The 26,194-nt window shown below is 49.3% G+C and overlaps 1 protein-coding gene across 3 annotated transcripts in view; it reads left to right on the top strand.

The window, feature by feature from the left end:
- The window catches only part of TNKS1BP1 (tankyrase 1 binding protein 1), a 332,768-nt gene that overhangs the window by 185,910 nt on the left and 120,664 nt on the right, over nucleotides 1-26,194 (top strand). For all 3 annotated transcript variants that reach the window (XR_013607004.1, XR_013607011.1, XM_078674811.1), the window contains exon 4: nucleotides 173-224. Coding sequence is in view for 1 of the 3 variants with exons in the window: in XM_078674811.1 (XP_078530937.1) it covers nucleotides 173-224 (52 nt within the window). In the remaining 2 variants the exon portion in view is untranslated. The remainder of the gene's footprint in view (nucleotides 1-172; nucleotides 225-26,194) is intronic.

Here is a 26,194-nt window from a genome sequence, read left to right on the forward strand (position 1 = left end):
CATATACCTTCTCTGTTGTGTTTCAGCTCTGTACCCATTTACCTCCTCTGTTGTGTTTCAGCTCTGTGCCCATATACCTTCTCTGTCGTGTTTCAGCTCTGTACCTATGTGCCTACGGAGTACTCTAACCATACTAAATGCTGATTGGTGTATTTTTTGTCTCCCTGATCAGCGTCTTCCCATCTGCCCAGAACCAGGAAATGAAAGCAGACCCTGCACCCAGGGTGAGTACCTTGAGGCCTGTGCTGGTCCTGAGTCAGAGTGTGCCAGAGCTGAGAGCCATTCTGTGAGTGCTGAGAGCAGTGTGCCCTCCTCTGTCCTTCCTGGAAGCCCAGCGCCACCTCCCATTAGACACATTGAAGTACAACTAGGAGATAGCTGTGGGATGAGGAGTAAAGGAGGGAAGAGGAAAGGTTACAAACTAGGAGGGGGTTACCCAAGGCCACTCTAGGGGACAGAAGACTGCAGGGGTGTTTATTTACAGATTCTCAAGGGTCAGTCGGAAACCTACCTCTGGCCCACGTAGCAAGAGACTGGGCCTGTAGCCCTGATGTAAGATTGTAATGTTTTTTATTTATATTGTGAGTGGGTATATTCTGCTTTAGCTGATGTGTGTGAGCTGCACTAGCATGGTGGGGACTTCAAACGACATCCTCCTAAGGTGTGTACGGCATAGGACCTGGTTTAAATGAACTGCAGGAGGAACTTATAATTTGGATGGTGGCCTCTGCCCAAGCTTTGGGAGTTGGATCCCAGTTAGGCCCCATGCATTAGACAGTCAGAGGTACCCTACCCTCCTCTTAATGTTGCAACTCATGTGGTGGTGCAAGCATGGTGCCCATGAGCTCTTCTTTCTCCAGGCTCCTCCTGTTCTATGCCAGCAGCCTAAGGTCCTGGGCACTTCTAGCTGGTGAGAGGCAGTGGGACTGGCTCCTCCCAGCGGCTTAGGAAAACCCTGTGCTTTCTGGTAGAAGGCTTCGAAGCCCCACTGGAGTTGAGGAGGGTGACCCTCTGCAAGAGCGTCTCCTTGAGGAAATCACCCTAGTTGTTCTGCCTTCAGTCGAAGAGCCAACCAGGGGTCAAACTCTTGGTGTTTAACTCCTTTGCCTGATATATCAGGATACAGTAGCATTTACATTTTCTATAGGTAAAAGGGGCTAACCATTGATTAAAATCCCCTGCTACAATCATGTTGGGATTATCTATGGCAACCAATTTTATTTTAATGTTGTGCCAAAAATCAGGATCAGGCTTGACAGGATCATAGGGATTTAATAAGGAAATCTGTTTGTTATGAACTATAACGTGAGCTAGTACCCATTGTCCATCAGTGTCACACTGAGTTGATAGAATCTGTGCATGTAACGATTTATGAAAAAGTATGGCAACACAGCCTTTACGGTTAATGGGTGGAGAAAAAGAAACCTGCCCACCCATTGCTGTTTTCATTTAAACAATTAAACATCACTGCAATGAGTTTCCTGGCAAAAAGTAACACGCAAATTAGATTTTGACAGATGAGAGAGTACCGTTTGTCTGTATGTCCCAAACCACAAACGTTTCACGAAATAATATTAAACATATTTGGGATTAGGAGTAGGGAAACAGGCACATGGCTGAGAATCTGCAAAAGCATGAACAGAAACAAAAAGACATCATATAATAACATCAAGATAACATGTAAATAATGCAAACATGGTAATAATAAAAAAAGGACTCACATAATAACAAGAAAAAGAGTAAGAGAGTAGGAAGAAGAAATGGGCTATGGACAGCAGGATGAAGAGACCGACCAAGGATAGAGGTCCAGGTCTAAAGTGAAGAGCATGAAGATTGAGCCGGAGATGTGTCAGCACCCAAAACAACAAGAGAGATGAAAAATAAAATATACCCACACAGCCATATACGTTGGAAAATAAAGAGAGAAACTGAGAAAAAGATATGCAAAAGAAAATTGTTAAGAATGTTGAACAGTACTAGTATCCATTGTATGAGATAAATATTCTTAATAAACAATTTAGTTTAACAGGACCGTGAAATGCCTTCGTAAGGTAATTTTACATAGACAAGGATTTAGAATGCCATAGAAAATATTCAGCTGTCTCATTTGAGGTCGAAGAGCAAGGAATTCTTTTTTTTCTGGTGCTTGTAGCATTAGAAAGGTCTTGAGAGATGAAAATATTGTGGCCGGACCAAACAAGACGATGTTTTTCTTTAGCGGCCATCAAGACACACATCAGGTATGTGAACTCCAAAAATAGCATTATGATACCTCTAGGTCTAGTATAATGGGGTTAAGGCTGACCCAGGCGATGTGCCCGTTGAATTTTAAGAGACGGAGTGTTCTGAAGACCCAGAAGATCGGACAAAAATTTCTTCAAGAAGATCAGGACCCTCTAGATTCTCCTGTAATCCACATAAACAAAGATTATTCTGTTTATTTGTGTCTTCAAGGTCTTCGTGTGGCGTTTGTTTTTGGATGTCTAGCTCTAGCAAAGGAATCTTGGTGACTACATCTTAAGGATTGCTTACACGCTGTTACATTTCAAACATCTTGCTCTGCATAGACATCCACTTGTCATCAGTTTGTTGAAGCTTTTCAGTAGAGGCACTCATGAAAGGCTGAAGACCTCGCACCTCATCACGGATAGTATCCAAAACAGGATTATGAGAAGACATAATGGGTGATGGAGGATCATTCTTTGCCCTTTTAGGTTTCGTGTCTGAAGAAGTGGATTTAGAAGCAGCAAGTAGATCGCTGGTCAGTTTGACTTAGTGTATAAAATAATGCGGAATCTTGGAACGGTCTAATCCTGCCCTTACTCTACGATGCAGGCATACACAAATAGATTGGCGAATGAGACACAGTGCAGCGACCTCAAAACATTAATACAGACAATGGCACAAAGTTCAGTTCACTAGTGAAGCCCAAGGACCAAAGGAAGCAACTGGTAATGTAGGCAGCATGTAATTGTGTAGAGAATAGAAATGTGAGGAACGAGCCGCGCACAGATAAAATGGTGGCCACTCATTAAAGATGTTCATTCACAGCCGCAAGGCCAAATAATAAAAACAGCCTTCATGGAGCATGGAAGTGAAGTCACATGTAGATCCAGTTCACAGGCACAAAAAGACATGGCTAGGGCATTAGTCCGAACTCAGCGAGATGAAGTATCAGAAAACTAATAACGCGAGCAGTGCACTATTAAAATGGTGGTTGCTCGCGTCTGACAGAAATTCACTGCTGCGGCTCCAGAGCACAAGAAGCTCCGCCATGACTTCCCGCCGGCTTAAAACATTGCGAAGATAATATGGAGCATGAAGAAATGTCCCAGCCAGCAAAGTGCCGACTAAAAATGTCTCGTTCAGCAGTAAATTGCTCTGCATTACGACAGAGCTCAGTACAATGCCACCATCTTGTTCAGCGCGTTAACCAGGCCCCCAAGTTCTTATATCTCTGACTAAAATAAACACTGGAGGATTTTCTGCAAGCTTCTTGGAAAGGGCGTGTAAACCAGCAAGAGACCCGTTGCTGCAGAGTCCCTACATCACCACTCCTGATAGTGGTGGGGTCAAAGGAAGGGTGGACACTAACCACACTGCTATGTTCTGGTAGTGAACAGGTTCAAGGAGCTATGTTACAATCTGTTTGGAGACATCCTCTCCGGCTGATGAGATCACCATCTCTCAACACAATCGGAGCCAGGACACCCCCACATTTGAGATGGTGTTATGTAAAATATGAATGTAGATTGAAGTACGTGGTCTCCGTCGATGAACACAGGATCTTGAACACATTCTGGTAGCCATCAGGCCCGCCTCAACTCTCCTACAATGTAAGAAAGAGCTTAAAACACTACATTTAGATGCCTTAAAAACCTTCCCCTGACTCAGAATTCAGCAGCCACCTCCCTCAACCCTGGTACTATAGCTGCTCATACTCTTTACCTTGCGGCCTTGTACAGTGCTCATTTTCCCTTTGGTATGCCCATGTTATTTAAATACTCCCATGCATACTTAAAATCCCAGTAGAGCTTTTGCACTGGTGCTAAACAAGATGGGTAGCAATACAAGGGCATATGTGGATGTGGCTGCCAAGGCTTTTGTATGTTGGAAGGTGGATCCCTACATCATTTTTACCTAGAAGAAAGTTCTTAACAGAAGGAAGCACTCAGAGGTTCTTGAAGTGATTACCGCAAAGTCTGGCTACAATCAAAATGGTACTGGGGCGGCGAAGCACTGATCAATTATATCGGTGGCCATGGGACTGGCCAGCACGGCTGCAGTCTTTTCTTAACACTCCACCGAAGCGTCCTGGCAGCTCCAGGACTGACCTGCCCCTCTGCACACAGTGACGAGGGCTCTTCCCAGAAGGAGGGTGAGCGTGCATCATTCTGGGGTGTGTTGCCCTTTGAGCGTTAGTCAGACCGGTAGCCTCTGGGCTAATTCTTCAATCATGGAGCAGGTTTCTCTGGTGGAAATGGGCCTAGAAGGTCCACTTTAGGGTTTGATAATGTGAGTTCTTTTCATGGGGCTCAAATCCAAGGGGGTGTTGCTAGGCATTTACTAACTTTGTTTACCACTGGTGTCCTGGTGCCAAAATGGAAGGGGGTAATGAGTCTGTTTCGCAGAATATTCCAGGTGTGATACAGATTGTCTAGTGGTGAAGGGCATCCATGGGTCTCGGGCACCCAGAGTGGGCACCAGGTATGCCATTAGTCACTAGTTACTGACCAGTCTGAGGGATTTCTGACTGCTGCTTTGATGGGTGCTACCTTCTGCTGACCGGCTCCCTCATCAAGACAAAGGCACAGGACCTCAGACCAGGGGTTGAACTCAGGATGGACTTCCCATGGTCAGTGGGAGAGGTAGATGTATGCGTCAAGGGCACAGGGAGGGTCAGGACAGGAACCAGTCACTCTTGTTGACTGAAGGCAGTGGGCTGCCCCTGAACCCAGATGCAGCTGTGCTCGGTGCTGCTTCATCTGGAAAGGTATGTATGTATGTGTCTTGTAAAGCGCACTGCTGCCCTGAGGCGTCGTGGTGCTATAGACCGCTGGGAAACCCGTCCTGGCTATCCCTGTGAGATGGTCCCTATTGGGTATCTCCAAGGTGAAACCAGGCATCTCCGGCGTATGTGGGGGGCCGTTGTAGAGATGAGGCAAGCTTAATGCCCAGAGTTGCCGAGTGTGATCCCTGGTTAGAGTAGGCACCGAGGCGAGAATTATCGAGTCCGTTTTGACCCTGGTCCACGACCCTGCCACGTCAGGAATTGAACCCTGGTCCCGGGCCATTCTCTGCTTCGGGGTCTGCCGCCTCTAACCAGTGAGCCACACCACTCCACTGGGAAAGTTAGCTGGGATGAGCCCATGTTTCAGTCCGCCAAGGCTCTCCCAAGGGGGTACGTGTAGCAGCGTTCTTTCTCTCTACACTGTTGCCCATCTCGCTCATCATTCTCTCTCTCTTTCTGTTGCCATATCATTTTCCCCTCCTTTCTCACCCACTCTTGTCACTTGCTGCTTCTCAGTACTCTTGTGCTCCAGGTTTACTAGGAGATGCCCAGAAAACCTGATGGGGTTCCCATTGGTGCACCACTGGGCCTGAATGGCATGCCCGCAGCGTAAAGGGAATGCCCGGGCTCATGGGTTTAGCCAACAGGCCTATGACTCAGACCTTGGTGCTCATGGCTTGAGTGACTTGCTCACAGTTGTAACCATCATGCCAATAGCTCTGTCCATTGTGGCCATGTTTGTAGAAGCTAAAGAGACCTGAAGAGGTCTTACACACAGCCCTGTCCTATGTACCCACAGCTCTGCCTGTGACTGGGTCTGAAGTGCCCACAGCTCTGCTCCGTCACCTTTGTTTTTCCCTTTGTGTTCCTCTCCTGGCACTTTGCTCTTCTTAGGGCAAACAAAGCAAACACAAGGAGATGATGGACGGAGCGCTGAAACTTTTCAGACACTTGCCCCCAGGCACAGATCTGGGTTGAATCCATCATCTTTCAGCGCTCTGTCCATCATCTCCTTGTGTTTGCTTTGTTCGCCCTAAGTGTGGCAGGGTATGCCCAGACGTGGGTCCCTTGCTCTCTTTGCCACTGGATTCAAGCAAGCCTGGCTGATGAAGGGTGTTACCCAGACACCGGTCCCAGGATGCTTGTTTTCGGTCCAGGGAAGACCTGGCTTGTCAGTTCGGGCTGCACTGTTCCCATGAGGCACAGGGTCAGACTGATTTGCATATGGCTGGGTCAGAACTGAGGTGGCGAAGTGAGCTTAAGAATGATGATGGATTCAACCCAGATATGAGACTGGTGAGTGTCTGAAAAGATTCAGTGCTCTGTCCATCATCTCCTTGTGTTTACTTTGCTCTTCTTGTCAACTTTTGAGCTCTGATTTCCAGTTTTATGATGTGAGGCATCTATTTCTGCCTCTTGACTTTGCTGGAGATAATTGCCCTTCTTGTCTTCACGCAGCGGTCTAGAAGAACCAACCAGCTCTTTGAAAGGTTGTAGTCTTATAGCAAAAAGCATGCTGTCTGGTTGGTTGTTCTCAGATTCTTGAATGTACATTTCCTCTTATGAGATTCTCAGTGTGAACCTTTTCTAGATTCACATGCTGTGCATTATTCTGCCAACTGGTGGGTGAGGCCTGAAGCTTATCTGAAACAACGTTCTAGCCTGGGAGATGACCACCGATGGGGTCAGTGTGACTCATTATGGCATTGACCATAAGCCCAAGATGCCCACAGCATGACTTGAGTTTAGCATTTTTTTCCACTAGTGGGTTCATAGGTTTTCTGGCGGGCATTCAAGGAAGTAAAAGATTTTTCCAGAGTGACATCAACTATGTAGGAGTTGCTGATAACGGCAGTTAGCGCCAGGAGTCGCCGGGTGGAGAACAGGTTGTTTGAGAATGTTAGTTCTGTGGAATGATTCCTTTGGGGCTCTCAGAAGTCATTTTGAGGGTTTAGGTGTTGGAGAATACATTGTTCAGATTCTGTCCTGAATGCCTCTACAAATGTACTTCTGTTAGTCAAAAATCCTGTGTGTTTATTAAGCTTGTCCAAGGGCCTTATGCCCAAAGACTGCTACTCTTGTTTATAATTAGGGCTCCCTGTTTTATGGTATTTATTTTTTAAACATTTCCGTCTGTATTTATCCATATTTATTTTTTCTCATCTTTATCTGTATTTATCCATATTTATTTTTTCTCATCTTTGTCTGTATTTATCCATATTTATTTTTTCTCATCTTTATCTGTATTTATCCATATTTATTATGTTTTTTTATTTTTTAAATAAATCTGAAACTGGTACATTTCCACATTTATTTAACCAATAAATATGCAGTCATGCTTGAATGCCTGCCAGGTTTCAGTGATATGAACACCCGCAGAAGATAAATCAATGCACTTGTATTAAAATATGCGCAATTCAGTATCAGCCTTGTTCATATCTACTGCTGTTTAAACCTCTTTACACAGTTATTGGCCAGGCAATCATGGCAAAGTGTATTTAGAATCACTCAAAAAACACACAATTTCCGTTTTTATCCACTTTTAAAAATAAATACAGACAAGAAAATAAATGGTTTTCTGTCTGTATTTATTTGCAGAAATTAGTAGAAACGGAAAACGGGGCGCCCTATTTATAATGCAACTCTACGTATTTAAAGAACAGGGTTAGCACATTGAGCAAAACGGCAATTGCCAGAGATGGACCTTTCCAAGTCAAAAAAGCAGAGTCAACGAATGCAAGATAGGTTTTTTCTCAAAGATGAAGATGTTCTGGTGACAGAAGAGCCCCAGGGGGAGAAGTTGAGTTGCTTCCACGTGGAGGAGGTTTCTTCATACCACTCACCTTCTGAAGAATCACTTCCAGAATCTGTTCTTGATAAGTCATTGAAAGATCCGAACCCTTTAGTGCCCCAAGCTGAGTGACTTTTAGAGCTGAAGAAGTTGGTATCCAAGTCTAGAGAACAATATGTGTTGCTAAAAACTGCTACAGCCTGTGAAAGTAGTGTTAAAACACACTCGACTACGAATATATCAACAGTTAAAAAAAGTAATGGACCACTTTCCTCTAAGTCATGGATAAAAGACGACCGTAGTGATGGAGCCAGTAGGATCGGGCCATAAAGTGGTGCCTGTCAACTCTTAATCGAAGAGAACCCTTTGAAACCCATTGAGTAGGAAAAGCCATAGGGGTCTCTCGGTGCCGAGACACTGGGGCGAGGTGTGGCACAGCCTCCAGAGTGGCTGACTCCGGAGCGAGGGGCGCATGGTTCGATCACCAGCGGCAACTCGGCTCAGCACCCTGAGACTCTGGGCAACAGCTCACTTAATCTGTAAATGTAAATGTAAATGTAAATGTCGTGGTACTTATAGAGCGCACTGTCACCAGACGGTCACCTAGCGGTGTCGCCTATTCGGCTTCCTGGCGCTGATACTCATACCGCTGTGGAACCCCTCCTGGCTTTCCCTGTGAAGTGTTCACTCCTGGGCACCCCCAGGGTGAAGCCAGGCATCCCAGCGCTGTTGGGGCCGTTGTGGAGGCTAAGCAAGCTATTGCCCAGAGTTGCAGAGTGGGGCCCGTGATTAGAATAGGCACCGAGGCGAGAATTAACAGGTCCGAGGAAATTGAGCCCGAGACCCCGCTGAGGCGGGAATCGAACCCTGGTCCCTGGCCAGACCTCTGCATCAGGGTCTGCCGCTCTAACCATTGAGCCACACTCCTCCAATCTCCCAGACAGCTCCTAGATACCCTTAGGGGTGATAAGTTTGTGCTTTACAAATGTGGAATGATGATGATGAAGACACCAAGTAAGAAAAGGCAATCCTCCAAAGAAGCATTGGTTTCTTACAATGTACTAAGACCAGTAAGGCAGAAAATAGCTAGCGAAGACACAAACGCAGACACAGATGGAAGAGAGTAGGCTACACTACATCTTAGGAGAAACGTGAAGTCCAGGAAGATGAAACCTTCACAACGGAACTCTATTGTCAACCACTAGATATCAGAGAAGACTCTACGCATTTGCACGATGAGGGATGATCCCATGTGGCAGACTCTAGATGCAGTCCTTACAGGAAACTACAGAAATGTTTCCCAGTAGATCATCGTGGCCAGATGATAACACGAGCCAGCGAGCAGTCGTTCAAAGGGCAGTGGACACGGAGGGGGCAGTTGGAAGTGCAGTACGAAGATCCCTGCTTCGTACTAGGAACTCTTGAGTCTGGTGCAAAGAAGCAGTTTCTTCCAATGTCGCAAACTGTGTTGCCGCAAAGCACATTGGTTTTTGTGTAGCCCGCTGCAGCAAAGACAAGAACACCACATGAAGAAAAGAAATACAAATCACAAGATCTGCACATGTGGAAACGGACTCCTTCGCGAGGACCATACCCAGGAAAAGGGGAAAAATCCATCTTCGCAGAGTCTATATCTAGGGAACAACAGTAAGCATCTTGAGACTGTAGGTAGAAAAATGGAGATTACATCTGCAACTCACTGATATATTGACAATCCCAATGTGATGGAGGAAGTAAAATTATTTCAAGCCCTTAGATTTGGCTAATCCTCCCATTGCGCAGCTGCCTGCGTGCACTATGCTACGTAGGCATGTGCAGGGCAGTTCGCTTATCTTTGATCCAGATCCGGGGTTTCCGCTGTCCTAGGGAAGTGTGACTGCTTCCAGATGCCACAATGTCGCAACGTGCTAGAATAAGTGGTAGGCAAGTGCCCTTGAGAAGCTGCCTAACCTGTCAGCATCTGTTTGTGGCATGTAGTGCTGTAGATTCACATGCTTGCATACTCCTGCCATCTGGTGTTGGGCTCGGAAAGTGTACAACTTGTTTTTCATCAGCAAAGTCTTTTTAGTCACGAGGCCGGACTCCCCCTATCACTGGCAATGCGCACGGGCATCAACTACATAGCGATCATTGTGCATTTTCTTGTTCCATCGCCATCCTCACCCGCCGTGCAGGAAATAATCTTAATTAGAACATTGGAATGTTGGGAGCTCCATTGAAAACAATGGAGTGCTCCGGGCTTGTAATGGCTGGTATAAACCCAGAGCGCCAACATTCCAATGTTTCTGTATTCACAGCTCTGGCTGTGAACAAAGGCTTCAGGGAGCCCGAGGGGATTCCAATCCCCTCACACTCCCATAAGGCTTCGTTCTTTTTTGTTAGAACATTCTGCCCTCTAGTGGCAGAATGTTCTAATAGCCTTATAGCCCTTCGTAGCTGGGCTATACCAGCTATTAAAGTCCCTCTCCCTTGTTAAAGGCCCTCGCCTTCAGCTCGGGCCTTTAACGCTGGAGAGGGCCTTTAATAGCCGGTATAGCCCTCTACGGCGGGCTATAAGGCTATAGTATGGAGTAAATGCCCATGTGCATTACCCGTCATAGGTGGAGTCACCCTACATCGTAACTCAAAATACTTCTTTGAAGAAAAACAAGCCCTACACTAGATGGCAGGAATATGCAGGAAAATGTGAATCTACAGCACTGCATGCCCGAAAAGATGCTTACAGGGTAAGTTGCATTTTCCGTACAAGAAGAACGTATCTCACCAGACAGTGTCCATCCAGCTTCGCAAGTACTTGTTTGATTGTGATTAACTCTACGCTTTCTGAAGGGTGCATTCTTTTCCCATTGCGGGATATGCTAAGGGGATAAAATCAGAGCCAGATAATCACTACACCAGCTCTTGAATGATTTATGGAGGGGAGGATAACAAAAGAAGAGTGGCAAGAGAGGAGGCTTGCTTCACTTCCCTTATCCAATAAAACAATCAATGAAAGCAAGCTGGTTAGCAAAGTTCAAAATATTTTAAGATGACTCTCATTTACATGAGTAGGGAAACCCTTTAGTTTTTCAAAAGGACCCTCACCCACTAACGCTACTTAGTGGCACGCTTCATCACAGAGTTCCCACTCAAGATGCCCAGCTCTTCTCTGTGTGTCTCACATAGGCCTGGGCGTCAAATTCCGCTTGTGGAGTTTACGGAATTAAGCAACTCTGCAACACAGTTGCCGATAAACTCTGCAATAGAGCAAAAAAATATTGTGCTGTAGGCGAGCGCAATTGAGCGGGTGCAACTGCAGCTGCAACCTGTAGTGTGCCAGGAGGCTTCTTTGCAGAGTGGTTGAGAAAAAAGGCGGGCCTCTGACGTCTCATCAGTTTGGCTGTGGGGGACTTGTTTGTGGCAACAATAGGGGTTCTTGGCCCCCAACAACCATCAGCAGCCAAGGGGACTTTATCTCCCAACCAGGAGTGCGCCAGGAGGCCCCTAGGAAGAGTGGATGAAAAAGGGGGCGGGCCTCTGACGACGTCTCAGCAGTCCCGCTATGAGCAACTTACTTCTCACAACAATAGGGGTCCTTGGCCTCCAACGTACCTCAGCAGCCAAGGGGACTTCATCCCTCAACCAGTAGTGGACCAGGAGGCCCCTTTGTAGCGTGGTTGAGAAAGGGGTGGGGCTTCTGACAACATCTCAGCAATCCGGTTGTGGGTGACTTACTTGTGGCAACAATAGGGGTTCTCTGCCCCCAACGTCCCTCAACAGCCAAGAGGACTTCATCCTACAACCAGTAGTGCCCTTTTGCAGAGTGGATGAGAAAGGGGATTGGGCTTCTGAGTACGTCTCAGCAGTCCGGCTGTGGGGGACTTAATGGTTGCAACAATAGGGCTTCTTGACCCCCAGTGACTCTCAGCCGCCAAGGGGTCTTCATTATCGGAGACCGAGCAGTACTCTGCCCATTCATAGAACTCTGTGGAATTTGGCAGAGTTTTTCAGCAACTCCGCAGAATTCAATAGCGTGATACTCCGCTAGCTCCGCCCAGGCACAACTTGTACTTCACATCCCCCATTGTTTGTAACCTTACCCAAGGTTCCTTTTATTAAAATTGGCGTGAGGGGTGGTCAAACTTGAGGTAATTTTAATTCATTGATCCCTGCTAATCCAAAAGGTGCTCCACTGTAATTCAGGCATCGAAGCACACCCAGATGCGCTAGACGTCTTGGATACGAACCCTATGACGAAGCATGCCACTAACTAGCGGTGGTGGGTGAAGGTTCTTTTAAAAACCTAAAGGGTGTCCCTACTTACTTAAGTGAGGGGCATCTCAATATGTTGTGAACTTTGGTGACTAGCTAGCCTTCATTGATTGTTGTATTTTATTTGTAGTGGGGCGAAAAAAGCGAAATCCCGGGCTTGTAGTTTCTGTACCAAAATGGAGTTTGGATTGAGATTTACTGAGACTAATGAAGTCACCCCCTGAGCCAATGTCTAAGCCAAAGTTAAAACATTAGGGGCCATATGTATCAAGCACTAATGCGTTCGCAAACACTGAAATTCGCAGAATTTCGACGTTTGCTCACGCATTTGTGCTAAATGGTATGTATCAAAGAAATCTGCGTGCAAAATAAGGAATCTCAAAATTTGCGATTCCTTAAATGCAATGTAAGAAGCATAAAAAAATGCAAATTGGCCCTAAGGAATCGCAAATTACCACCAACTTCAAGTTGGTGGTAATTTGCGAATTCCTTGAAAAATTCACTTTTTTTGCATTTTTCAAAGTGCCATGTGACGCACATACATGCCGTTAGGGCATGTATGTGCATCACTTGTGCACCCATGCTCATTTCAGGGGTGCAACAGGGTGTCCTTTGGACATGCCTGCATCCTTGAAATTATTCTCAATTTGCGATTCTCAAATTGCGAATCGCAAATTGAGAATAACTTCCCATTCATTCCTATGGGCCTCCTGGCCCATAGAAATTAATGGGAAAGTATTCCGCAATTGCGATTCGCAATTTGCTAATCGAAATTAAGGAATACTAAGGAATCGCCAAAAAATTGCGATTTTTTTTACATACATCCCTATTTGCAATTTTCAAATAGCGATTTCTAAAAAAATCGCTATTTGAGATTCAATCAGGTGGTTGATACATACGGCCCTTAACTTTGAAAACTGCTCTCTTCATAACAGTTGCATGTTTGTGAAGGGCAGTGATTTGCAGACGTTACCTATTCAAGGGCAAGTCATCCAAAGGTAGGCGGGTTGTGAGAACTCCTGTTTGTAACACATGTTCTCTCACCTTCTGCTGCTAATAAATACAAGTATACCCCTGCCTGCTTTTTTTTGCAAAAAAACAGGTCTTTGGGCTGGAAGGGCCCTTCATGCATTAAATGTGAGTCGAGCTCTCGGAGTGTAGAATAGATGAAGTCAAAAAGTTAATAATGTAAAAGTAATCTTAGTTTTACATGTTCCCCACTCAGGATGTAGATTCCCCAGTCTCTGCAGGGGCTCGAGTGGGGGGGATGGGGGATTGTTCAAACATGCAGTTATCTCCCTTGTTTGCTGACAGACACACGAAGTTCCCTCTAAACCTGAGTCCACAGGCAGAAAGAACAAGCGTTGCCCTTGAGTGAAGCCTTCTCTTGATACTGTTTGCTCAGAGGCCACGTGGCCTCTCAAAGATACTTACTCAAAGTGTGTACACAGTCTCAGCAGGAGGCTGAAGTATTTCTGGCAGGAGTAAAGCATTTGTTTGGCACTGCTCGTCCTTCAACCCCTCCTCGTGGGGCCTGGGGGCTGTGTTACATGCTCACATGACTCTAAAATAGGTTGGAGCCACAAAAGCAGCTAGTTGCTCCCCTGTAACACGCGTGTTACCAGCTGGAAGCTGTTCTGGATACACATGTGATTTTTCCACCTCCCCATGAGGACAGTCAGAGCTCAATTACAAACCAAAACTCCAATGCAAGTCACACAATGGAGCAGTGTGCGTTTGCGGCCCTCCGGTGAGTCGCTTTGGCACCACTGACGGTCAACACCCGAAGTTCAAAACCTTGTTTTTATTGCTACAGTTGCAGACCCAACCGCTAAATTGCGAAACAAAGCACATCGTGTGAATCTAACACATTCCAAGGCCAAAGCTATTGTTGGAGATAGAGAATTAGTTTTTTCTGGTGTACATTTTCTTTTATCTAGTTTGTTTTCCCCTGTTTTGTTCGCTGAGGTGTTACTCTCCTTCTCGGTTCCACGATATGGGGCAGGTATTAGGATCACTGTTGACATCCACAGCTCTGCCCGGGGTGCCAGTGACTGTCCCCAATGGGACTGTGGCTCTGCTTGGTATGCACAGAGGCTCTGGTGCCAGGCTCCCATCTCTGCCCGGTGTGCCAATGACTGTCCCCAGCAGGACTGTGGCTCTGCCTGGTATGCCCAGAGCTTTGGTGCCAGGCTCCCATCTCTGCCCGGTGTGCCAATGACTGTCCCCAGCAGGACTGTGGCTCTGCCTGGTATGCCCAGAGCTCTGGTGCCAGGCTCCCATCTCCGCCCGATGTGCCAATCACTGTCCCCAGCAGGACTGTGGCTCTGCCTGGTATGCCCAGAGCTTTGGTGCCAGGCTCCCATCTCTGCCCGGTGTGCCAATGACTGTCCCCAGCAGGACTGTGGCTCTGCCTGGTATGCCCAGAGCTCTGGTGCCAGGCTCCCATCTCCGCCCGATGTGCCAATGACTGTCCTCAGCAGGACTGTGGCTCTGCCTGGTATGCCCAGAGCTCTGGTGCCAGGCTCCCTTCTCTGACCGAAGTGCCAATGACTGTCCCCAGCAGGACTGTGACTCTGCCTGGTATGCCCAGAGCTCTGGTGCCAGGCTCCCATCTCTGCCCGATGTGCCAATGACTGTCCCCACTGGAACTGTGGCTCTGCCTGGTATGCCCAGAGCTCTGGTGCCAGGCTCCCATCTCTGCCCGATGTGCCAGTGACTGTCCCCAGTGGAACTGTGGCTCTGCCTGGTATGCCCAAAGCTCTGGTGCCAGGCTCCCTTCTCTGACCGAAGTGCCAATGACTGTCACCAGCAGGACTGTGACTCTGCCTGGTATGCCCGGAGCTCTGGTGCCAGGCTCCCATCTCCGCCCGATGTGCCAATGACTGTCCTCAGCAGGACTGTGGCTCTGCCTGGTATGCCCAGAGCTCTGGTGCCAGGCTCCCATCTCTGCCCGGTGTGCCAATGACTGTCCCCAGCAGGACTGTGACTCTGCCTGGTATGCCCAGAGCTCTGGTGCCAGGCTCCCATCTCTACCCGATGTGCCAATGACTTTCCCCAGCAGGACTGTGGCTCTGCCTGGTATGCCCAGAGCTCTGGTGCCAGGCTCCCATCTCTGCCCGATGTGCCAATGACTGTCCCCAGCAGGACTGTGGCTCTGCCTGGTATGCCCAGAGCTCTGGTGCCAGGCTCCCATCTCTGCCCGATGTGCCAGTGACAGTCCCCAGTGGAACTGTGGCTCTGCCTGGTATGCCCAAAGCTCTGGTGCCAGGCTCCCTTCTCTGCCCGATGTGCCAATGACTGTCACCAGCAGGACTGTGACTCTGCCTGGTATGCCCAGAGTTCTGGTGCCAGGCTCCCATCTCCGCCCGATGTGCCAATGACTGTCCTCAGCAGGACTGTGGCTCTGCCTGGTATGCCAAGAGCTCTGGTGCCAGGCTCCCATCACTGCCCAATGTGCCAATGACTGTCCCCAGCAGGACTGTGGCTCTCCCTGGTATGCACAGAGCTCTGGTGCCAGGCTCTAATCTTTGCCCGATGTGCCAGTGGCTGTCCCCAGTGGGACTGTGGCTCTGCCGGGTATGCCCAGAGCTCTGGTGCCAGGCTCCCATCACTGCCCAATGTGCCAATGACTGTCCCCAGTGGGACTGTGGCTCTGCCTGGTATGCCCAGAGCTCTGGTGCCAGGCTACCATCTCTGCCCGGTGTGCTAATGACTGTCCCCAGCAGGACTGTGGCTCTGCCTGGTATGCCCAGAGCTCTGGTGCCAGGCTCCCATCTCCGCCCGGTGTGCCAATGACTGTCCCCAGCAGGACTGTGGCTCTGCCTGGTATGCCCAGAGCTCTGGTGCCAGGCTCCCATCACTGCCCGATGTGCTAATCATTGTCCCCAGTGGAACTGTGGCTCTTCCTGGTATGCCCGGAGCTCTGGTGCCAGGCTCCCATCTCTGCCCGATTTGCCAATGACTGTCCACAGTGGGACTGTGGCTATGCCTGGTATGCCCAGAGCTCTGGTGCCAGGCTCCCATCTCTGCCCGATTTGTGCCAATGACTGTCCCCAGCAGGACTGTAGCTCTGCCCGGTATGGCTGGAGCTATGCCCGATGTGCCAATGACTGTCCCCAGCAGGACTGTGACTCTGCCTGGTATGCCCAGAGCTCTGGTGCCAGGCTCCCATCTCCGCCTGATGTGCCAATGACTGTCCCCAGCAGGACTGTGGCTGCCTGGTATGCCCAGAGCTTTGGTGCCAGGCTCTCTTTTCTGCCAGGTGGGCCAGTGACATTTCTACCTGATGTGCCAGTGTCTGTCGAGAGTGGGACTGGCTGTGCCTAGTATTGCTCAGAGGTCTGGTGACTAATGTACCTTACCTCACAGAGTTCACAGTGAACCCGGTTAAAAGTCCCTGGGATAATGCTATCTGCTGACCCCTGGCCTGCAGATATCTGGACCACAGAACACAGAGCGAAGGTCACCTGGGCACAGATACAAACAACCCCAGTTAAATGCAAATTGAACAAAGATTGCTTCACAACTGGGGATGGTTCAAACATGCCACAAGGGTTCACACAGCAGCTTGGAAAACTCAGAACTCGGTTAGAAGTGACAAAGGTTATTACAGGAAGTTTACACTGTGGTCATGGGGTTTACAATGTGCTGGTCAAACTATATCACAAGAGGCAAACCCAAGCAGAGAGCAGGAGAAGAAGGAAGGGCAAGAACTGCTCAGCCTAGGCTTTGGGTCTGTGCCACAACCTTACTGCCTGTAGTATAATCCGCAGTCACAGATACAACTGGGAATTTAGTGGCAATCTTATTGCACCAATTAAACTGCCTTTGTGCTGAGGGTGGGGAGTTACAACTTGTCAAAGTTTAGTGAGGTGTCAAGGCTTTGTGGTATCTAGAGTGTAACTGCACTGAATCCTTAAATAAAATACATCCTAAATAAAATCATACTCCTAAGACCTTGAGAGTCCGAAATAAAGGCAGAAGACATGTGCCAACCTGTCTGCCCCCAGATCTTGCCCAACCCGCACATCTGCTCAGCATCCATTGCTTGGGTCTTCACTGGCCAGGACTGAAGATGTGGTGCTGCCTTATGTTGGAGAGCTTTCTCTGCCCAGACCTTTCTTGGAATGGAAAGTTCTCTCTTGGTCACCTTCTTTGCTGTAACTCCCAAGTTCCAAATACGGCCCACGTTCGCCAGTGTTTAACACCTTGCCTGCGGCGCCGATTCTCCCCTGGTGCTGAACATTCCATTCGCGGGTGTGGTCGTGACGGAACCATTCCGACATCCGCAGGGCTCAACCGTGAGGCATGACGGAATGGTTCCGTCACAAGCATCGAAGGGGTTAAAGATCGTGCCACCTGCAGGATCCAGACCCGTAAGAACCGATAGAGATCCCTTCTGCCGAACTATAAATCCCATTCTATCCTACGGGATTTATATTTCTGTGGATGGGATATCCATCACCGTTGTGACAGAGTAACCCGTCCGCCGAAATCCAAGTCACGCCCATGTTGCAATCCTATGAGCCACTCGTGTAACTCATGAGTATCTCTTCCAGGAGTCTTCCGATCCTCTCTGGGTCACCGGAAGGGGAGTTATCCTCTTTGGGCCTCCTTTCGAGTTTGGAGCAATTTGAAAATACTCCAATTCCTGGTGGAAGCTCTAAATACAGAGTAGAACCTACCAGCAGAACTGCTCTACAATAATATCCCTTTGATGAGGAAGTTTCGCTGGTGTATTTAACTCCATCTTTAGGGTGCCAGAAAATTGACCAATTTCAGTTATGTCCGAATTCCAAATAAACCCTTAGACTGCAATACCGTCAGTCTTCCAGGACTTTGTATACTGGTAAAAACATACTTTAAAGGCACCTTTGGTCCAGGTGACATGTCCTTCCCTGTTGCATTATTCATTGAATTATTTTTAGTTCTACCCATCTAAGGTCACTGGGCTACTGATTGCTCTAGTGGACTTGCACCTCAGTGGCCTTCTCCGTCTCACTCCATCCTAGAGTGGTCCCTTGACCTTGATCAAAGATTGACAACAAGCTCACCATGAAATCACAGATCAGCACTGTCTCCTCCGCCTGCTTCCTCGGTCTGAGCATGCTACGTTAGATCTTCAAGTGGCTACCCGTACACACGGGACGCACTGTGACACACGCCCTCATCTCCAGCCGACTGGCAGCGGCAATGCGCTCTATGTAGGAATCGCTGCACACCTTCTACAAAGACTTCAGACCGTACAGAACGCCGCAGCCAGACTCCTCCTCGGCCTTCTCAGACGTACCCACATCACTCCCCACCTCAGGAAACTCCGCTGGCTCCCCGTACAGAAGAGATGCCAGCTCCGGCTGCTTATCCACGCAGACAAGACTCTTCACAACCAAGGACCCTCCTACATTAACCACGCCTGAACTTCCACCAACTGCCGAGAAGACTGCACTTGGCCTTCTTTCCAGTTGCCCAAACTCTCCGCATCTACCAAAGCAGAAGTGGAGGACGCTCCTTCTCCCACATCTCAGCAAAGACCTGGAACAGCCTCCCCATGCACCATTGGACCATCACCTCACTTCCCTAAATCCGAATGGCACTCAAGATCTGGTTGATCGAATAAGCCCCTCGGGTCTGTAAGCGACTGGGTACCCTTTGGGTGATTAGCCACCCGTAATATATCCTGATCTATTGATTGATCATTCTCTTGTGTCTGGAGGGCTCTTCTGACCCATCGACCACGACTCTTGATTAGAATGTTCAAGAGTATGGGAATGAATCCAATCCAATCACGGTGTTCCTCACCGTGGTGGGTGAGTACCCTGTGAGCCTAGAATACAAATATTGGGAGATACCACCACCAAGTGAGATTTTCTCCTACCTTGCCCTACGGTGAGAGGTAAACAAAAGATCATTAATTTCATTCCAGGAGCATATTGTGGAACTGTTCCATGGCGTCCAGTCATCTTCGACAGTTGTGATCCCCGATAGATAGTATGGTTGGTATACAGATGTCGGCCTCTTGCATTTTCTTGCAGCCAGTTATAGTGGTATTGGTAGCCCTGGGCTGAGGTGAGCAGGGTGGTTGAAGCCATAGGCCACGTTGGTGATCGCCTATGGTGTCAATTTCCGAAACCATTGAGTAGGTTAGTAGGCACTGCTACATCCGTACCCAAAGGGGATTGTATGGGGCCCAAATGGGGACAAAGAGATGGTCTGATAGTGCTTCATTGAATGCCTCGTGTGAGTATTTGGTAAAAGATGTTGGTTGCAGAACTGACATCCAGGTCAAGCTGAACAACATCTTCAGCCTGATATCTACTGGATGTCTTTATTTATTTAGAGGTTTTTTAAAGCACGAACAAGACCATTTACAAGTAGGAACAAAGGGACGAAATTATACAAACGGTGATAATGTACAGACGTGGTATAGATCACAGAGAATAGTAGAACAATATTTACATGTGTAAATAATAGGCGTGGCAATGTTTAGTTGCTCATGAGGATAGAGAGAAAAGAGCCTCCTTATGAGAGGAATTTGTTGGAAAGTAGAGTTTTGACTTCTTTTCTGCTTCATACCAAGAAATCATCTTGTTTTCCAGTAGCCACCATGCGAGGTGCCATGCCTTTGATATGGATCCAGGAGCAGTTAGTGTTTAATAAAAACTATCCCGACACGCAGAAGCTGGCTGCACCTCCAGCATTAGTGGGTCAGTCTATGACCTTCTCTTAATTCTACTGTGGATCATCTGAGTACGAAAATAACTCAGAGTTATATTCATGGATTCAGGTGCACTAGGATTTGTCTAGTTTTGCAACAAGGTGGTGTTTACCAGATTAGTAAAAGAGGTGTCTGGTGTACCAGGGCCTACTGTCTCCTGTTACCAAGTGGCGACATCGACTGCTTTAGTCGAGTGCCGGTCCTGAGTGCTATCCTGTGCTGGGGCAGGTTAGCTCCTGTAAGCCACCGTAGGCCAGCTCCTGATCTTCCTGTAAGCCACATTAGGCCAGCTCCTGATCTTCCTGTAAGCCACATTAGGCCAGCTCCTCCTCTTCCTGTAAGCCACATTAGGCCAGCCCTCCTCTTCCTGTAAGCCACAGGAGGCCAGCTCCTGATCTTCCTGTAAGCCACATTAGGCCAGCTCCTGATCTTCTTGTCAGCCACAGGAGGCCAGCTCCTGATCTTCCTGTAAGCCACATTAGGCCAGCTCCTATTCTTCCTGTAAGCCACATTAGGCCAGCTCCTGATCTTCCTGTAAGCCACATTAGGCCAGCTCCTATTCTTCCTGTAAGCCACATTAGCCCAGCGCCTGATCTTCCTGTAAGCCACATTAGGCCAGCTCATGCTCTTCCTGTAAGCCACATTAGGCCAGCTCCTCCTCTTCCTGTAAGCCACATTAGGCCAGCCCCTCCTCTTCCTGTAAGCCACATTAGGCCAGCTCCTCCTCTTCCTGTAAGCCACAGGAGGCCAGCTCCTCCTCTTCCTGTAAGCCACATTAGGCCAACTCCTGGTCTTCCTGTAAGCCACTTTAGGCCAGCTCCTGATCTTCCTGTAAGCCACATTAGGCCAGCTCCTCCTCTTCCTGTAAGCCACATTAGGCAAGCTCCTCCTGGTCCTGTAAGCCACATTAGGCCAGCTCCTGCTCTTCCTGTAAGCCACATTAGGCCAGCTCCTGCTCTTCCTGTAAGCCACATTAGGCCAGCTCCTGCTCTTCCTGTAAGCCACATTAGGCCAGCTCCTGCTCTTCCTGTAAGCCACATTAGGCCAGCTCCTGCTCTTCCTGTAAGCCACATTAGGTCAGCTCCTGGTCTTCCTGTAAGCCACATTAGGCCAGCTCCTGCTCTTCCTGTAAGCCACATTAGGCCAGCTCCTGCTCTTCCTGTAAGCCACATTAGGCCAGCTCCTGATCTTTCTGTAAGCCACATTAGGCCAGCTCCTGCTCTTCTTGTAAGCCACATTAGGACAGCTCCTCCTCTTCCTGTAAGCCACATTAGGCCAGCTCCTGCTCTTCCTGTAAGCCACATTAGGCCAGCTCCTGCTCTTCCTGTAAGCCACATTAGGCCAGCTTCTGCTCTTCAAGTAAGCCACATCAGGCCAGCTCCTGCTCTTCCTGTAAGTCACAGTAGGCCAGCTCCTGCTCTTCCTGTAAGCCACATCAGGCCAGCTCCTGATCTTTCTGTAAGCCACATTAGGCCAGCTCCTCCTCTTCCTGTAAGCCACATTAGGTCAGCTCCTGGTCTTCCTGTAAGCCACATTAGGCCAGCTCCTGCTCTTCCTGTAAGCCACATTAGGCCAGCTCCTGCTCTTCCTGTAAGCCACATTAGGCCAGCTCCTGCTCTTCTTGTAAGCCACATTAGGCCAGCTCCTGCTCTTCCTGTAAGCCACATTAGGCCAGCTCCTGCTCTTCCTGTAAGCCACATTAGGCCAGCTCCTGCTCTTCCTGTAAGCCACATTAGGCCAGCTCCTGCTCTTCCTGTAAGCCACATTAGGCCAGCTCCTGCTCTTCCTGTAAGCCACATTAGGTCAGCTCCTGGTCTTCCTGTAAGCCACATTAGGCCAGCTCCTGCTCTTCCTGTAAGCCACATTAGGCCAGCTCCTGATCTTCCTGTAAGCCACATTAGGCCAGCTCCTGCTCTTCTTGTAAGCCACATTAGGCCAGCTCCTCCTCTTCCTGTAAGCCACATTAGGTCAGCTCCTGGTCTTCCTGTAAGCCACAGTAGGCCAGCTCCTGCTCTTCCTGTAAGCCACATTAGGTCAACTCCTGGTCTTCCTGTAAGCCACATTAGGCCAGCTCCTGCTCTTCCTGTAAGCTACAGTAGGCCAGCTCCTGCTCTTCCTGTAAGCCACAGTAGGCCACCTCCTGCTCTTCCTGTAAGCCACATTAGGCCAGCTCCTACTCTTCCTGTAAGCCACATTAGGCCAGCTCCTCCTCTTCCTGTAAGCCACAATAGGCAAGCTCTGCTCCTCCTGTAAGCCACCGTAGGCCACCTCCTGCTCTTCCTGTAAGCCACATTAGGCCAGCTCCTGCTCTTCCTGTAAGCCACATTAGGCCAGCTCCTGCTCTTCCTGTAAGCCACATTAGGCCAGCTCCTGCTCTTCCTGTAAGCCACATTAGGCCAGCTCCTGCTCTTCCTGTAAGCCACATTAGGTCAGCTCCTGGTCTTCCTGTAAGCCACATTAGGCCAGCTCCTGCTCTTCCTGTAAGCCACATTAGGCCAGCTCCTGATCTTCATGTAAGCCACATTAGGCCAGCTCCTGCTCTTCTTGTAAGCCACATTAGGCCAGCTCCTCCTCTTCCTGTAAGCCACATTAGGTCAGCTCCTGGTCTTCCTGTAAGCCACAGTAGGCCAGCTCCTGCTCTTCCTGTAAGCCACATTAGGTCAACTCCTGGTCTTCCTGTAAGCCACATTAGGCCAGCTCCTGCTCTTCCTGTAAGCTACAGTAGGCCAGCTCCTGCTCTTCCTGTAAGCCACAGTAGGCCACCTCCTGCTCTTCCTGTAAGCCACATTAGGCCAGCTCCTACTCTTCCTGTAAGCCACATTAGGCCAGCTCCTCCTCTTCCTGTAAGCCACATTAGGCAAGCTCTGCTCCTCCTGTAAGCCACAGTAGGCTAGCATCTGCTCTTCCTGTAAGCCACATTCGACCAGCTCCTGCTCTTCCTGTAAGCCACATTAGACCAGCTCCTGCTCTTCCTGTAAGCCACATTAGGCCAGCTCCTGCTCTTCCTGTAAGCCACATTAGGCCAGCTCCTGCTCTTCCTGTAAGCCACATTAGACCAGCTCATGCTCTTCTTGTAAGACACAATAGGCCAGCTCTTGCTCTTCCTGTAAGCCACATAAGACCAGCTCCTGCTCTTCCTGTAAGCCACTGTAGGCCAGCTCCTGCTCTTCCTGTAAGCCACATTAGGCCAGCTCCTGCTCTTCCTGTAAGCCACATTAGGCCAGCTCATGCTCTTCTTGTAAGACACAATAGGCCAGCTCTTGCTCTTCCTGTAAGCCACATAAGACCAGCTCCTGCTCTTCCTGTAAGCCACTGTAGGCCAGCTCCTGCTCTTCCTGTAAGCCACATTAGGCCAGCGCATGCTCTTCCTGTAAGTCACATTAGGTCAGCTCTTGCTCTTCCTGTAAGCCACATAAGACCAGCTCCTGCTCTTCCTGTAAGCCACATTAGACCAGCTCCTGCTCTTCCTGTAAGCCACATTAGGCCAGCTCCTGCTCTTCCTGTAAGCCACATTAGACCAGCTCATGCTCTTCTTGTAAGACACATTAGGCCAGCTCCTGCTCTTCCTGTAAGCCACATAAGACCAGCTCCTGCTCTTCCTGTAAGCCACATTAGGCCAGCTCATGCTCTTCTTGTAAGACACATTAGGCCAGCTCCTGCTCTTCCTGTAAGCCACATAAGACCAGCTCCTGCTCTTCCTGTAAGCCACATTAGGCCAGCTCATGCTCTTCTTGTAAGACACATTAGGCCAGCTCTTGCTCTTCCTGTAAGCCACATAAGACCAGCTCCTGCTCTTCCTGTAAGCCACATTAGGCCAGCTCATGCTCTTCTTGTAAGACACATTAGGCCAGCTCTTGCTCTTCCTGTAAGCCACATAAGACCAGCTCCTGCTCTTCCTGTAAGCCACTGTAGGCCAGCTCCTGCTCTTCCTGTAAGCCACATTAGGCCAGCACATGCTCTTCTTGTAAGACACATTAGGCCAGCTCCTGCTCTTCCTGTAAGCCACATTAGGCCAGCTCCTGCTCTTCCTGTAAGCCACATTAGGCCAGCTCCTGCTCTTCCCGTAAGCCACATTAGGCCAGCTCCTGCTCTTCCTGTAAGCCACTGTAGGCCAGCTCCTCCTCTTCCTGTAAGCCACATTAGGCCAGCTCCTGCTCTTCCTGTAAGCCACATAAGACCAGCTCCTGCTCTTCCTGTAAGCCACATTAGGCCAGCTCCTGCTCTTCCTGTAAGTCACATTAGGTCAGCTCCTGCTCTTCCTGTAAGCCACATTAGGCCAGCTCATGCTCTTCCTGTAAGTCACATTAGATCAGCTCCTGCTCTTCCTGTAAGCCACATTAGGCCAGCTCATGCTCTTCCTGTAAGTCACATTAGGTCAGCTCCTGCTCTTCCTGTAAGCCACAGTAGGCCAGCTTCCAGTAGGTTTCTGCAGACCTTCTCCTCTTCTGCCATCTCCTCCTGCCGGCTCCTCCTTTCCCTAAAGAGAGCAGCAGATTTCCTTGAAGCTGCTTTCTTTGTGCCTTTCAGGCTTACTCAAGCCTTGGTGAGAATATGCAAAGTTGTGTGTTCAGTATTTCTCTGGATGTCTGGCAGGAAGCGAGGACCCAAACCTCAGGGGGGCACCTTTCAACTCCTACCCCCAGCCTGGAGGGACAAGGAGAGTGATATCTGCTGGATTGTGCATTCGCTGTCACCAGCCAGACTTCTGACCGGCAAGCAGGGGGCATCTTGGATGATGCCCCTGGAGGCTCTTGCTGGGCAGAGGTTTCATTGGCAGTTCAAGCCCTCCCAGGTGAAGTGCAGGAGCCGGACTCAGGAGTGCAGACCCCAGTAGCCGCAACATGACCGGGTTACTGGAGGAATACCATCATGTCGGGCAAGCTCTGCCTTCTTCCAAAGGGCACCATCAGGGGGTGAAGGACTGCTGGTATGACCAGTGGACACCTGATGAAAATGTCAAAGACCTGTACGAAAGTATCAATCCCTGTGTTCAGGTCTCCGTCTCCCTATACGTTCATGTGGAGGCTTTGGGCGGTGGGTACATGTTGTGTATTAGCCTTGACCAGCAGACGTCCCACGCCGAGGGGCCCAACACCTCGGCGTGGGACGACTCCTGGTGGCCTCAATCTCTGGGACCACCCCGGCACCAACCAACCACGCACGCAACCTGGGGGTCATCCTCGACTCCAAGCTCAGCATGACTAACCAAGTCAACGCAGTCCCCTCTTCATGCTTCCACACCCTCCGTATGCTCCGCAAGATCTACAGATGGATCCCGACAAACACATGGAAAACAGTCAACCAAGCCCTCATCAGCAGTTGACTCGACTACGGAAACGCCCTCCACGCCGAAGCCCCGTCCAAACTCATCAGCTGACTCCAAAGAATCCAGAACGCCTCCGCACGCCTGGTCCTAGACGTCCCACGCAGAGACCACATCGCCCCGCACCTGAGAGACCTGCACGTGCTCCCCGTCGACAAAAGAATCACTTTCAAACTCATGATCCACGCACACAAAGCACTCCACAAGACCGGCCCAGCCTACCTCAACAGCAGACTCTCCCTATACGTACCCAACAGGAGGCTCTGCTCCGCCGACCTATCCCTGGCCGCCGTCCCGCACATCCACAGAGCCACCTCCGGGGGCAGATCCTTCTCCCACCGCACCGCTGTGCCCTCCTGGTTAAACTGCCCTTAGGGATACCATACAATTTATGCCCTCCTGGTTAAACTGCCCTTACAAATGTCACTCTATCCTCGCATGGTTAACTTGCTCCTTACAGGTGTCATGCTGTGGTTGCAGGGTTGCCACCCTCACCAGTGTTGGATCTGGTTTTCCCTGTGGTGGGCCTGCGTAGGAGGGGTTCTGTGGCTAGCACAGACCCCGTTCCGCGCTATGTGGAGGTGGACCGCCACCAACCCTTGATGGTTTCCACTTGCCAGTCACCTGTACCTCAGTCTCTTAGTACAGAAGCACTGAGGCCCCACAGGCGCCTCCCACAGGAAAGCTGGACCCTGTGTGCCACTTTCCTGGTGCATCTTTGAGGAACACGTCACCGAGGCACTGTGTGGAGCCCATGACGGAAAGTGATAGGGGTGTGCCCTGGTTCACACGTGAACACCCCGAGGCAGTGGTGCATGTGAAATAATAAACTCTGCCATGTCACCGACCTAGAAAAACTCAGGCAGCGAGTGTAGGGTTACTGTGAAGGCCCAGGGCCACACATGGTGGACGCGCCCTCCATGGACTAGGCTGCCGGCTGCCACCTTATCTTCCTACAAACAAGGTCTAAATCAGGTACTTATAGCTAAAACTACAAATCTGTTAAAAACAGGGCGATCCCCTTAAAGCCCCTAAATCTGTACAACTTTCTATTGTCCCCGGCTGGGCCACTTATGCCTAGATTTTTAACAGATGTTAACA

This window comes from Lissotriton helveticus, chromosome 1_1 (assembly GCF_964261635.1).
Source record: "Lissotriton helveticus chromosome 1_1, aLisHel1.1, whole genome shotgun sequence".
NCBI lineage: Eukaryota > Metazoa > Chordata > Amphibia > Caudata > Salamandridae > Lissotriton > Lissotriton helveticus.